This window comes from Lepisosteus platostomus, chromosome 8 (assembly GCF_059453375.1).
Source record: "Lepisosteus platostomus isolate fLepPlt1 chromosome 8, fLepPlt1.hap1, whole genome shotgun sequence".
Taxonomy (NCBI): Eukaryota; Metazoa; Chordata; class Actinopteri; order Semionotiformes; family Lepisosteidae; genus Lepisosteus; species Lepisosteus platostomus.
In genome coordinates this window covers 4,174,471-4,189,649 of record NC_142618.1, presented here as the reverse complement: position 1 = coordinate 4,189,649, position 15,179 = coordinate 4,174,471, and the positions used below count along the sequence as shown (strand labels likewise).

General features: G+C 36.4%; 1 protein-coding gene across 9 annotated transcripts in view; it reads left to right on the top strand.

Annotated features, from left to right (window-relative positions):
- Window positions 1-15,179, top strand: part of LOC148655534 (receptor-type tyrosine-protein phosphatase mu) — a 240,857-nt gene that overhangs the window by 155,194 nt on the left and 70,484 nt on the right. For 5 of the 9 annotated variants that reach the window (XM_088642101.1, XM_088642099.1, XM_088642100.1 and 2 more), the window contains exons 12-14: window positions 8,327-8,600; window positions 12,410-12,446; window positions 13,762-13,836. In XM_088642101.1, the coding sequence (XP_088498227.1) occupies window positions 8,327-8,600; window positions 12,410-12,446; window positions 13,762-13,836 (386 nt within the window). The remainder of the gene's footprint in view (window positions 1-8,326; window positions 8,601-12,409; window positions 12,447-13,761; window positions 13,837-15,179) is intronic. The other 4 variants (XM_088642104.1, XM_088642103.1, XM_088642105.1 and 1 more) reach the window with 1 other exon arrangement.

Below are 15,179 nucleotides of genomic sequence, written 5' to 3'. Positions count from 1 at the left end.
AGATTACTTAGGTCTTCAGAACATATTTCTGGAGAAAAGAATCTCCAGTAATTATTAAGTCAGTAAATATTTCAAAAACAAAGTTATTAACTTACAGAACCATTACTTTGTTCCCCTCATACTCATATCTGGAAAGGTATTACACAGACTGCAGGTTGTTAGGTGTATATAAGGATTCATTCTTTGTTTAACAGTATTGAAGATGGCAGAAAAAGGAAATTTAAGATGTTAGTGTAATCTTTCCCCAGTATCTTACAGTGTGAATTTATAATATTTATTCAATTGTAATTATCTCTGGCTGCTTTTGCCAGCTTCATGTTATTTGACTTATTGATGGTAATTTATGACTTGTTTTAAATTTGTTGTAAGCGCTTTAGAATGATGGGTGGCCTGTGTCTACAATCTGTTGTTTTATTTTGCTCAGGTGAGAAAACTCTTGATGTCATCCTTTCTTAACCATGAAAAAACGTACCGGAAGTCTACATCCCCTTGAACATTTTTTCACATTTTAGTGTTAGAGCCTAAGTTTCATGTGTTTAAATGAGGATTTTTCCTCCTATCTGCACATCATCCTCTATACGCTTTTAAGGCGAAAATATTTTATTGGAAAACTAAAACATCATAATTGGTTTAATTCATTTTTTCCCCATGGAATATTAAGGGAATTAACTTGAGATTTTTTTTTACTTCAGAATTAATACCATTGTAATCTGATAGCAAATATTAAATTCATACGATAGTATACCAGCTTTTTACTTCCAAGTTAGGAAATTAACAAATGAGGAAAAAAAAACTTAAACTTAAGGAACCATAACTGTTACTCCAGGAAAATAAGATGCATGAACTGTTTTATATTTAAAACACTGACAAAAATGAAATCATTAACCAGATCTTAACAATGCCATTTGAAGGATTTATTTCATTTATTTAATTCTTCAGACCTTTTTGATTGTGTATTGTCAATATCAAGAGCAACATTTCCAGAAAACAAAGATAATGCTTTCTTAAAATGTCAAACTGCAAATGTCAAATAATGCAGAAGATTAAGAAGAATGTTAATGTACAGTATGGCAAATATTCAAGGTTTTGCATGTACTGAATGAGCTAATTAACCTGTATACAACGTATACAATATCAAACATCTTTAGCCAATTATTGGTAGTACATACGTTTTTTCATCATAGCATTCATAAGTCTGTTGCTGTGTCTCCTAATCCAAAAGGTGAAGTCTTAGTTTTTATTCCTTCTAACCCTGTGCATTACAATTTTATCTTGCACATTTAATATTTCAAATAAGAACAGAAATGATGTACACTTATTAAAATTAAATTTTGGTGACTAACAAACACAACTATATTTGATTTCTTGAGCTATTAAATTAGAATAAGTCGTTATTGCTGACAACTCTGTCTGTTAATGTTGTTTGAAATTGAGGTTAGCAAAGACAAAAAAAACACTGAAAGGGAAAAAACAAACAAGAAAAGGCATAAGAAAGATGTGCCTCTTTGCTCAGTGGCGTCCAAGCTGGACCCTATCTAAAAAGGACTGCTTGCCCCGGTGGTGACCAATCTGGACTTACCCTATTTAACGGGGTCCAGTTTGAAAGAACAGGGAGTGCCAGGACAAAACAAAAAGAGAACTCAACCTGTCCTGGTGGAGCTTCACAGTGGGACAGGCGTAAAAAAAAAATGAAAAGAAAGAAAAACGACTGCCTCACGTTTGCGTCACAGTACCCTCTGGGACTGTTGGTAATAGGTCCTCCCCTTGCGGGGTCTGTTCATCCCTCCGGGAGGTGTTGAGTGTGTTTTTAAAGGTGTTGAGCCATGACTCACCCTTACTCAGCCAGAACAGCAGTGGTTGCTAAGGCAACACATCGCCCTTAATCCAGGGCTCCGCCTCCACACTGATTCCACCCCCGTGTAATGCCACAGCATCTCTTCCATATTTGTCTTCCTGTGGGAAAAGACCAACTACTCTGTGACCTTTTCCAAATAGTTGACTGACATGGCCTTCACATCCTTTTGAATCACATGTGTCACCAGTTGGAGGGTGTGTACTACACGAGGGGTTCTTCTTTCCAGGCAGGTGTATGCTGTATGTACTGCATGTCTCACCCGTGGCTCCCTCTATTTGAGTCACCTTCTGAATTCTCATCTTGACTTGAAAGGGTGCTGTCATCCATCTGGGTATTAAGAGCTGCAAGCATGTTACTTTCATTGGCCTTGATAACAACGAGAGCCTTCTCCTGAAGGATCTCCCAGGCCATTCGACAGCGATTGCCTAGTGTATGGAGGGGCAATTTGGTTGAGGGACAGCATAACATATTGGGGTATGTTCTCTTTGGTACAGGAAAACATGCGCTAATTGGAGAAAAAGGATGACGTCTTACCCCTTCTTGTCCGGATGTATACCCCAGTGGTAACTCCCGCATACTTTGCAGGGTACATTTGACTTTTTCCTCAACCACTGTAGAGTTTCTCTGCAAGGCTTTTACACTTCGGCTTTCTTTGGCACAGCACATGTCTTATCAGAAATTCACATGATGTCTCTGAATGCTCCATCCTCCACTGTTTGTGCTGGTATGCCAGTTCTGCCAATTCACTTGGCAATGGCAGCTTCTCTTGTATGTTGCTCCCTTGAATCGGGTTTGTACTGTGTTACAGACCTACAGTAAATGTGGTTGGAATAGCGGACTGTTTTTTGGTCTTTCACAGATTGGGGTCTCTGTGGTGCAGTGCAAATAATGTCAGTGAGCAAGGAAAAACAAAATACATGAGACAATAACAGAATAATGCTGTCTGTCAGGAAAAAATTAGGAAAATTTAAATTAATTCTTAAAACATCTCATTTGAACTATCTACCTCATGGTTAAATGCCATACGTGTGATAACATTTTAACAAGAAGCACAAGTATTTGTTGCATAATGTCCTGTATGTTAATCCACAGAGAGGTCTAAGGCAAATACAAGAAGTAGTGCAATAAAGAGTAAATAATCTTATATACAGACCAGGCTTTCTGTATTATACCAGGCTTTCCTGATAAGAACTCGAATTGTGGCATGGGTAATAATACTGTAATTCTGTGCATTTGTATAAGGCTTTTAAAAGTATCCAAAACTCTGTCATTATTCATTTAACCAGCAGAGACCCCTGCCAACACCTGCAATAATTACAGGGCAATTACTGCATGAGATACCTAGTGAACAGAATAAAACCCGTATAGGACAAGCAGCACCTAAAGCTTTGAAATCATTGATAGAATATCAATAATTAGCTCTGAAAGATATGTCTGAGAAAATAAAAAGGAATTATTAAAGTACTTTTAAAAAAGTTACCTCTATGATTTTATTTTCTTTGTTAGCTAATCACCATCCAGACACCTTATTTTCAAAATAAGATGTGAACAGTAGAGATCACTTTATATTTCCCTCTGACAGAGAGCCATTAAGAAGCTGATGCACAACACTCTCAGTTTAAATGATATTTTAATTTGTATACATTAACCACCAGCCAAGAAAAAACCAAGTAATTCCTCAATATGCAAACTATAAAGTATGGATTATTCATGTCTAGTTTTCCATTTATTTGGTTGGCTCGCTGCAGTGTTGAAAATGAATGTCTTACCAGTTCAGGAGGACCTGGATGTTGTTGCTTCATATGTTGCTTCAAATGAGGTTTTGTTATGCTCATTCCACTCAATTAACTAAAATGAAGGAACAATACAAAACAAAAGAGAAAAACATGGCACAACATGATAATTGTCAATTATGATATAATTTTAGCCTTACAAGTCACTGTCCAGTTCACATAGTGTACAGTCTCTGTCCTAATATTATATCCGATAGAGTAAGCATGCATGCCTGTGGTGGGGACAGCTTTTAAGAGCATGAATGGTGAACCTCTTGTGACGAAATTCATTTTCATCTAAATTTTGGTTAAACAGGTCATTTTGTTTCATTTTAATTTACTTAAAAACAAGAAGCCATTCAGTCTTTGTGATGGTTGCTGTGGATTATGTTCCTGCCCCTTTTGTTGACAAAAAAGGGAAAACAGTTTGTTGGAGACCACTTTCATCGACGAAATTAACTGTTCTTAGTAAAACCGTTCAAGCTGTGTCAAGTTCTTTTGGGAAGTGCTCAAGGACAGTGATTTATAAGTCATGCCACAAATATTTGATTGGGTCTAGGTCGCACCTCTTAAATTTCTAAAATTAGGGTAAGATGTACAGATGATTGGAGAAACTTTAAGAATTCTAGTTCCCGGCTATAAGGTAACAACATGAACAGTTTGAAAGGGTTGGTAGGCTTTCTGTAGCCACTGTACTGTACAGTATGTTGCACATCACTTTATAAATCATTATCTATTTCAGAAGTATTTCTGTGGAAAAGTATAACTCTCAGGAGAAAAGATCTGTAAGGGGAAAGTTGTCCCGAAAGACAGGGTGTGAGTCATTTCTGATATATGGCTTAAACTTTCAACCTTCTGGCAGCTTCAGAATTATGGGTGGCCTTTAAGGAGGCTTTAAATCTGATGTAAATATCCTTATCTCACTTCTTTTTTTATAATGTGAAAGCTCCTTGTACTGCCACATTTTTGCCCTGCCCTTTGGTCACAATATGGGAATGTAATTGAGTTCATATTTCTTACCTAGCCTTTCAGCTGTAATTAATATTTTATTACATCAGATTTTATCACTAAATAGCAGTGCGGCCTGGTATTGAGCCACACGAGAAAGGGCAGGAGTGACTTATTGATGCTGGGGAAGTTCCTTGTAATGAGTTATGGTTGAAAGAACACAAAATACATTTGCAGAATCCAGCTAATATTTTGAAAGCAGTCTGACTGATCTAATCGGGATCGGATGGGAAAAGAGAAATTAATTTAGCAATTACTGAATATTCAGTATCACCTGAATATGATATCAGGCACATTTTCCCCCAGCACAGTAAACAGGAGATGCTGACCTTGTCTTTGGTTGTTTAACTGCATTTAAAAAATACTTATTTGCTATAGACCAGTATTTTACAATTAAGTGTTCTTTTTGGTGAATTATAAGAAAACTGTAATAAGTTTAAGTTTCATTCCAGCGATTTTGTAAAGCTATTTAATAAAAGCTGACATTCACTGCTGGTCGGTTGGGTATATAAAGGTCAGAGTTATTATAAACTGCTGGTTGAACAGGTATGGTAGAGAAAACGGGCTGTATTATGTGTATCCTATCATATTTGTCCTGAAGCTATACCTTCACATTCTATATGAACAGTAGCTGTCATTGAATCGTAGTAAATCTTGTTTACTCCCGCTATTTATAGCATCGCATGTTACAAGTACATCGTTGATGTATTGATTTAATCTTAACATCCATTCTGAACTGCTCTCCCTCAATTTCAATAGAACAACGACAGCATAGCAACTTTGAAAACACTGAGCTTTGAAGGTCCTTCATCTGTCCTGGAACATTAAATGTGTTTCGTTGAAATGGGTGGAAGTGGTTGAAACGTGATGTTTTTTATCCCACATTTATCAGAATAACTTCACCTCCAATTAAATCAACATACATGTTTGTCTGCACTGTAAATGCATGCCTAATACACATGTGAAAAGTGGGATGTTGAATTTTATTGCACTAACAGAAAATAGCATCCCAGGGACCTGCATAATTGGGGAAAAAAAGGTAGTTTTTTTATTGGTCTTTTATTATTAATAGAAATATTTTACCATTTTGAAGCCAATTATATTTTCCCTAATTACGTATTCGTTTTCTTATTACAATATACGTTTTAAGATACTGATAATTACTATTAGTAATAGCAGTTTAATTGATCTGTGGCTATACATGATTTAAAAATCTAAATAGAATAAATAATAATGTGGAACTAATTAAACCAGTTTTCTTTGTTCGATCGGAATGTCACTGAAAGAAAATATGGATTATAATTAAATCTTTCATTGTATAGTGGTATTAATTGTGATGCCTCAGCTGGCGTGGTTTGATTACAATTCCTTTTTTCCCTAAATGCTTAACTTGTATTAGGGGGTTAAATTATATTTCCGACTAAATCTGCAGCATTGCATGCTGTCTCTGGACTGACTGTGTAAGTGTAGGTGTGTGTTACTATCAGTAGGGGGACAGAATTTGTGAAAGAGCACTAACTACTGTATGTCAATGACGACCTGACATGAACATGCCACTGAAATACTGTATGTTTTTGTTCTGGTTTCACCCTTTGTGGAGTTTTGTCTGAGTGGAGTTTGGAATCAATGAAAATTCAATGAGAAGTCCCTGTAAATATAATTGTGTGTTTCTGTGTATTCAGCATACTGTATGTACAGTGCCATTCAAAGGAACAGCCTGGGAAGACCATATAGAGATGAATGGGAAAACAAAATGCATTGTTCATTAGTGACATAATCCCTAGATTCTCTACTGAGATTGATTTTACTAGGAAAGTTGTGCAGCTGGTTGTGTGTGTTACCTGATATACTGTATCTACTTTGGGTAGTTGAATATAATTTTTCAGTTTTTAACAGATTTCTTCCAATAATTACATCTGAATATAAATACAGTAGTTGTTTAATGTGAAAAGACCAATAACTAGTTCAGGTCAAGCTTAGATTTGCAAGTGGTTAGTCACAGGAAGCTCATGTAAGTATAGAACTTTCTACACTTGAGGTAATTGTGCGGTGCATATACAGTATCGGCATATGTCCAGATTGGGCTTTTTGCTACCCATTGAATCACTTTGTCACATTACAGTTTACACAAAATATGTTAATAGGTTAAATTGCATTACAGATGATAAGAATGCAGTTGCATATTAGTAGTTTTTCTTTTCTCGAACGAACGGTAGGACTTTGATAAAGAGGAAATGAAAAGAGCTGTTTGACCTTTAGGTGTTTGAATTATTAAACACCAAATAGAGCTGAAGTCTGGATGCTTGCAAAGCTAATTTGTCTTATGCTGCTAGAAGAAAAAAAAATCCATTTTTAGTTTGATAGTGTTCTACTCAACATGGTTCCATTATGCTGCCTTGTGCCGTGTTAATAAAGCTCCCCGTCGTCAATGCTGGACTTTAATTTCAGTTCAGTTTTTTCATTCCTTGAGCTATCCAATATCCTCTATGTTGCAGAGTCAATACAGGCTTTGGATTTTGGATTTGTACTTACTGTGGTTGAAATTCTATCCGAATATAAATGGTTTTAAGGAAGTTCCAATTCTTGCTGGGTTTTTTTTTGCTAATTTATCAGTGAAAACAGAAAGTGATTCTAAGTATTATATGTCTCAGAATTTTTCACTGGAGTTTTAAAGAAATCGAACCTATTTTATGATTTTGTTCACATTTACATCCATTGTCCAGCTGTGCCAGAGTTCAATGTAGTAATATCCTGCATTGGTTCCAAAGCCTAAGAAAAAATAAGAAAAGCCTTCATATTATACCAGATAATTCCCACATAGATAGGTATTGCTATCCTGCCATCTTGCAGTAAATTAAATATCATACTCCTTTTCCAGAGCTCAATTCAAGCTAAGGCTGTCGGCATTACCAAAGTAATTAAATCCGTTTGTGTCCTGATCCTAAGATGGATCCTTTGCCAATATAAAATCACATTTCTGTATTCGTCCCATTTCACACAGATATAAATTGAGATTCTGTTATGCTTGTTCTTAGACCACCAGAACTTTATTATGGTTATTGTGCTGGATTCAGTTATTATTTGTAGATTATTTAATATTAAAGGTTAGGATGTGTTGTACTCTGAATACTCCTAGCAGTGAACTCAACATATTCTAGACTGCTTTGTTTAGCACTTTATATGCAAGTTGTCCAGTATAGAAAATCTAATATCATGCTGTGATTATTTATGAATTAACGTATTTGAATCCTAAGAAGCCTCCAAAGCCAAAATGTTTTTCTTCTTTCCTTTTGCTTTTCAAAATAGTGGAATTGACCTCTTCTTCATTTGCAGTGCTCACATTGACCCAGAGCCTCAGTTTCACCTGTTTATGTAGAGGTTTAAATGCATTCATACATGTCCATGGGTTATTAATCAAAATAAAAAGGTTACAGACAAGAGTTGGTTAGTCAGCCCATCTTGCTTGTTTCATTGTTAATGATCTTAACTTTTAATGATCCACAAATTCCAACAGTCTGTTTCTTCAAGGATCCCACTGAGACGCGGCATGATGTTTTTTTTTTCTTGGATCTTTTGTTCATCCCTTTCATCAGCAATATTATGTGGGATCTCTGCTGAGTTCAGAACCACCAGAACACCACAAAGAACCGTATGTTTCCAGTGACCTTATTTTCTTCTCTTCTTCATCTAGTGTTTATCAGGTCGTTGTGGAAGAGGAGCGCCCTCGAAGAGCTAAGAAGGCGGCCGAGATCTTGAGATGTTACCCTGTGCCAATCCACTTTCAGAATGCCTCTCTCTTAAATTCCCAGTACTACTTCACTGCTGAATTTCCTGCTGGTGGCATTCAGTCTCCCCAGAGATTCAGTATTGGTGATAATAAAACCTATAATGGATATTGGAATGTCCCACTCCTTCCTCACAAAAGCTATAGCATTTTCTATCAGGCTGTCAGCACAGCAAATGGGGTAAGTAACAGTATGGTGTGTACTGTATATACTGTATATAACCTATATATGTTACAATAGGTATAGAAAATATATTTTTGTTTTGATGTTACATGTAGAATTTCACCATTAAACATAAATGGTAATGCAGTGGATTAAAATATACACATTTAAGAATTAGCATTTCACCAGCTTTTCTTAGCATTTCAGCACATTGCACAAATGATAAACTAAAGTGTCTGAAATTAAATGTAATTTCCTCTACAACTGTGTATTTATAGTGCTTTCCTTAGGGATCGAAAGTATTGGCTCAAATCAGAGGATTAAAACCCTAGCAATGGCCTTTCCCCCAGGTAGTCTGAAAATGTTTATTAATCGGATTGCTGAAAACCAAGGAATTCAAAGTTGCAGATCTGGTTGCAGGATTTTAAAATAAACATTATTCTTGAATGGTTCTAAAGAGCCTTGTCAATTGACCTGGGCTGGGTAAACTAATAACACAATGTGATGCCGCGGGGGGCCTCAAAATACACCGGTATAGACAGGGCTTGGCGCATGGACTCACCCCGAGTCAGACATGTAGTGTAACAGTGTTTATTATTTCTGGCAAAACTGATTGAAAAATAAAACAACAAACTCAAAGGAAGCCGGGCTCGTAGTATGAGCTCTGGACAAACTTAAATCTCCCTATCTAAATACCAGGAGCACCTATCCTGTCCACGGCATGTCTCTTTAACAAAAAGCAATTTGTCTGAAAGGGGGAAAAAAAAGGTCATTTCAGACTTGCCCCCCATATAACCTTGTCAGGTTTGTGTTCCGTGTTCAGCATGCTCCTCCAGTCCTTAGTCGTACTTTGCTTTATGTCCTTTAAATCTTCCTTCTTTCAGCTCTTTTCTTTCATGTAGAGTCCTCTCGTCATTATGTCCTCTTTTCAGCCTCAGGTCTTGTAGTGGTTGATTTGCTTTTTCGTTTATCCTCAGGTCTTACTATGGTCCGTTTCCTCTCAGAGTCAAAACAATATAGAGTAAAAGCTACAGCAACACACAACGTTTTGAGTGTGGCAACACACTCTAACTCTGCAGCGTTTCCCCAGCTTCAGGGGCTCCTGCTCCCAGCTCTATAGTCGATTTGTATTGGCTGGTACAGGACACCTACAAGTGTTTCCTGTTTCAGCAGTTGCCTGTTGACACCACCTTGCGCGCTGGTGTTCTCTCACAGCCATCTTATTGGAGGCAGAAGTATTCTCAAACTCTGTGATGCTTCAGGGAAAGTGCCGCCTTTAAGGATGACGCCCTTTGCGGCATCACAACGGAATTGCAAAAGTGGTGTTCAGTAATGCAAAAAAAGCTAAGCAGGAATTTAACAAGTATAATGTACTGCGTCAAATTTGTATACATTTATAACTTTGTATAAAAAATAAGGATATATAGGTCTATGCAGCTATATTAAAAAACTAATTGTTTCCTTTGTACTATGCTGAGCTGTTCCTTTAACTATGTTGAACAATCAACCACTCAGTAAATTAAAAAATGGAACAATGCAAGTATTGCACTTCCAAAGCATGACTGACTCCCTCATTGCTGAAAAGAACAATAGTAGTCTTAAAGGGCACATCGAAAGGTAATCATGGATAAAACAAACAATAGATCCAATCGTAGTTCTGATAATTCTTGTTTTTCTTACATATTCCAATACTGTACTTAGAATCTTACTAAATTAGTAAATTATTTACTTAGTAAATAATTATTCCAGTTATACCAAAGATAAAATCAAAGATGCATGATGGATTGTTTACAGTCTCGATCTGCTTTATAAGGTCAGTTTCATACAAAAAAAAATTAGATTTATACATTTTTAAAATAGAGAATTTTGCAATTTTGAGTATTGAGGTCAGTGTGTTAACATATTACTGCTTTGCAGATCATTACAGATTTTCTAAAGCTGCAGTTTAAACCATGAGCTAACTCACTGATCTACAGTGTGATGTGTCTAATGTGGGTGTTTTTGATTAAATAATCCAAATTTTTCTCATTGGTTTAATTTGAGATTAAAACTACATTTCATATTTCTAATTGAGTAGAGAGTTTCTGAGCTTTTGCCTGGCCAAATAAATCTCTATACTATTCTGAGTTTGAGAAAGTGTAATCAAACAGTTATAAGTTTCAAGTGTTTCTGTGGCTGACTTAAACAGGCCAGCAATAATTATAATGTGGTTGTGATGATCCAGTATGTTCCTTTTGAAGTGTCATGCTTGAGAACCTCACTTTAAGGTCTAGTTGAATAACTAGGTGAACATGAAATAGTTATTTCTTAATGAACGAAACCATTGTGAACCCCCTGGCATTGTAGTATCATGGCATGATGTTCAAAGGAGCAAAAGGTAATATTTTAAAGAGGAGAATCCTTTCAACCAGTGTGCCTGCACAGAAACAAGTTTCATTATTTTATTTAATCTTACATGCTGTGCACTGTATGGATGGTATGATTGCTGGTGAACCAAGACTGGAAGTAATCTATGAACAATTGTGGAATTAATCTATATATTAAAAAGTTGTTAGAGATTTATATACAGTAGGTTTTAAATACAATGTTGTTAGGAGAGATGTGCAAATACCAGTAGGTGAATTTATTGAACAAAGTGGTAAATTGCTGAAATTCAAATACAGTAATGTACAAAAGAGCAATGCATGACTGATTTTTTTTTCAGATACACAGAATATTGAATTCACTGTATATCACTATTTTAAATTAAAGGTACATTAATATTAGGATTTAAAGGAAAATGTCTAACCTTTAATTTGAGAATTGTTTATTCACTATGCAAAATGCAGCATTTTCTTTTTTAAAGGATCTTCGTTTTAATATGGTTAAATAATTGTAAAATATAAACATTTTTCAAGAATCAACCCCTGACAATTCTTTATTTTTATGTTTGTATACAGTAGCTGGTTTATTTTGAGTTTCATATGTAGAACTATACACCCACAGTAACTACCATCTTTTTTTGTTAAAGTTAAATAATTTAATATTACAGTTAACTTTAGCATTATACCATTAAAAGACCACTTCAGTAAAGCATCAGCGTTTTAATTCAGTCCCAAGTCACTGCCACCTTCATAAGTTTGTATTTGCAGAGAAGGTTTTATTAACAAATTGTAATTGTATGTGAGTGAAATAGATGTTCATTTCCTGCCTCGTTGTTTTGTCAGACAGCAATGAAACATAATAGCAGGAGTCGACACTGAAGCAAAACTAAAAGGACATTGCAGATATGATTTCAGTCGGTACTTCCGTGCATTGTTTTCAGTTTCCTGCTCGGTCCTATCAAGAGATCTTTTTTTTTATTTTGCTGGCTGTCTCTGACAGCTAAGATATGTCTGTGCCAACAGCTATTACAGCCTGCTTTTCAATGTGTGGTGACTATGCCAAATCCAAATTTGCCATCAAATTTTTAAAAATGCCTCACATGGTGTTGAAAGCCTGCACTGTTTTGGAAAGGAAGCAGGACTCAAGGTCAGTGAGTGTGCTCCAAATTCAAGGCCACACACGGCATTCCAGATAGATTTCTGTCATCTGGCAGGTAAATGCCACCTGAGCTATTTATCCACAGTGTTTTCCCAAGATGCCAAGTCTATTACATTTCAGCTGTTTATGGCCAGGGTGTTCTCCAGATTGGGGAGAGGGACATTCTATTACTGTGGGACCATGTGCACAGCTGATCCTCAGGCACATATCAAATTGATGGGTCTCTAAATAGAACTGCAGAAAATGTTTGTTTTCTCTGACTGCATCAGAAACAATGACTTTTTCTCCTTTATCTGTTCACACAGGAAACCAAAATCGACTGTGTTAGAGTGGCCACTAAAGGTAATGTTTGCAACTCCACCAGTTACTAAAGAGAGCAGGATGTGCCTTTAATGTGCATGATTTAAATAAAAGCGTCAAACATTTTCTGGTTGTTTTCTATATTGTTGGACACGTAACAATTATTTTGAGTGTTTTTTTTTTTTTTACTGTGCTTGTTTACTCGGTTTTAACTTACAGTCAGCTCTTCAATACTCTGGAAAATTTCAGTCCACTTGTTCAAATGTCAGATTGTTTCAGGTAGCAAAGGGGGAGGTGGTAAGTTTGCCCTTGTCCCCTCACTGCATTTCATTTTAGCTTTCTGCCCGTTTTGGATTCCACCTCAACAGATGCAAGCATAACTCTTCTGCGCACTGTTAACACTGCACTGGTGCCGTAATTCCAAACAACGTAATACAACAACAGCTTGCTTTCCTCTGCTCTTTCCTTCCTCGCTGATGGAAATGGCTTTGATGTTCTTCTGGGGGTACAGGATGTTGTGAGAAAGGTGCTTTAACATGGGCTCTGCTCTGGCTGAGAAACGGTTACAGCCTGTATTTAGCACTAAACTGGAAGTCTTTAAAATATTTTGCAGCCACAGTTTTGAATTTAATTGTCCACAGATGGTAGATAATCTATTTTCCTTACTAGATGCCATCTTTCTAATGGCGCCCAGGCTGTTCTGTGTGAATTAGTTATTCTGTTCAACTCGTCTTTTTTGTCCGTACTATTTATTTGCAGCCCCGCAAATTGTTTTGCATCTGATGTTTCAACTTCTTTCTTGCTTTTCCTTTTTGTGAATGACTGCAAATTGTGTCTATCATATTGTACAAAACAATATTTTGCAGACTAATTTGAGCCAAGCCCATGTATTTTAATGGCATGTGTTTGTGTTAACTGGAATTCTAGACTACAGCATATGCCAGTATGCCAACCGATCGCGCTTTGTTAAAGGGATCGAATTTGTTCTGAAATTGATGAAATTGCTATGTGTAAAAGCAATATTGGGAAAATAAATCGGCCTCATATGAAGCATTTATAATGTCAACACAGAACCCACTGTAAGCTGATGACATTTCTAATGCAAATAGTACCTGTAGAAATTTAGGAGTGATAGTGGCATTACAAAGATTTATAGAGTAAACTATTGTAAAGATATTCGGGTATTAAAAAAGTTTTTTGTGCTGCGACGAATTTCCTGCTCCGCTTTAAATTGGAAAAGAAGAAAGTCTCTTTTTTTGCTTTGTGACTAAGAATCTCTTCTGTGCTCAGCCTTTAGCTTCAGTGTGGCTTTTTTTTTCTTCATGCATGCTGACCTGGAAATCTTCCTTTGCCTTAGCTGCGATAATCGTGACTCAGCTTACAACACCATACATTCGCATCGCCCCAGCTGCTGGCGACAACCAACTAACAGGTCAGACATTCATGTACCCACCTGCCATCACACCCTTCCTTTCTGTTCCTGCACATCCCCCTTGTGTCTCTGGGTGCGCTCTCCAGCCCTCGGCGTCGCGAGCAGTGCGCGTGGAGCTCCTGTGTTGCCTGAACCCGTAGTTGTAGCTTGTTTTACCCACTGCATGTTTTCATTCTGTGTTCCTTGTGTGGGAGACTTGTCTCATCCTTCTTGTTAACTGGGAGGTTTGTCATTGTTCTGTCACGTCTCCTTTAAAGGGCTTGGGGAGAATCAAAGATTCTTTTTTTTACTTATTTAAAAATCAATAATGTCATCTTTTAGAAACAGCCTTCTGATATAGTTATGTGGGGATTGTTTTGTAGAACCTGTGTATGGGATAAACCGATTTTCTTAATCTTGCTGTGCATGTTATCTTTGTTCTCCTTTTTTAAGCTTTTTATCCAAGTTATTGCAAAAGGGAAACTAAGTGTCTTTTTTTAAAACACCGTGAAACTATAAACCTTTACACTTAGGCACATGTGACAAAGACATTGTTCTCAGCCTTCTGCCTGAAAATTACATTTAAATATTTATTTTTCTGGAAATGAAAGGTAAAACCTCTGCCAGCTTTCACAATCTGTTAACTGTAATGTAAGATGATAAAACTGTTAAATATTATTATAGAGTGTACCGTAAATTCCAATGTAAATATGCATTATTTTATAAAATGGTGCAATAAAGTTGTATAATTTCATTACATTTTAAAGACATCCAGTAACAAGCATACAAATAATAGTTTTAGTCCACTAGTTATGCTGTGAGTTGCAAACCATCTCTTAGATATATTTAAAGGGGATGTAATTCTTCCCCTATACAAACACAATCCAAACCCTCTGAGAGGCACATTATACAAGAGGACTAAAGTTTTAGCTGGTCTGTTTATCAAAGGGTTAACAATAAGCTAGCCAACCTAACCTCTTGGTTTAAGATTCAAGTCTTCCGTACAATCCTGGAGCTTGAATTTGTGAAAGGCTTGATCTAAATAGTATGATGGTCTGAAAATACCTAAGAATTACAGTTTCCAGGGTGTTTTATTAAGTTTTTTATATGAACTTCAGTAGTATTAACTTTTATAAGTCTGCACAAATTCCACAATTCGTTTTCTATCAGAGAGAGAATCCTCGTGTACTTACTGGACACATGCAGTACTTAGGCTGTTCGACCCCAGCTGATAACAGGAAACTGTATATCCACTCTGTGCTTTGACATTATCTCTGGCAGTTTAACAAGAATGATTATACTGTAGCAGCTATATCACCCAGCAGGTGTGACCATACAAGGGAGACCTCCTGGGAAAACTAAGG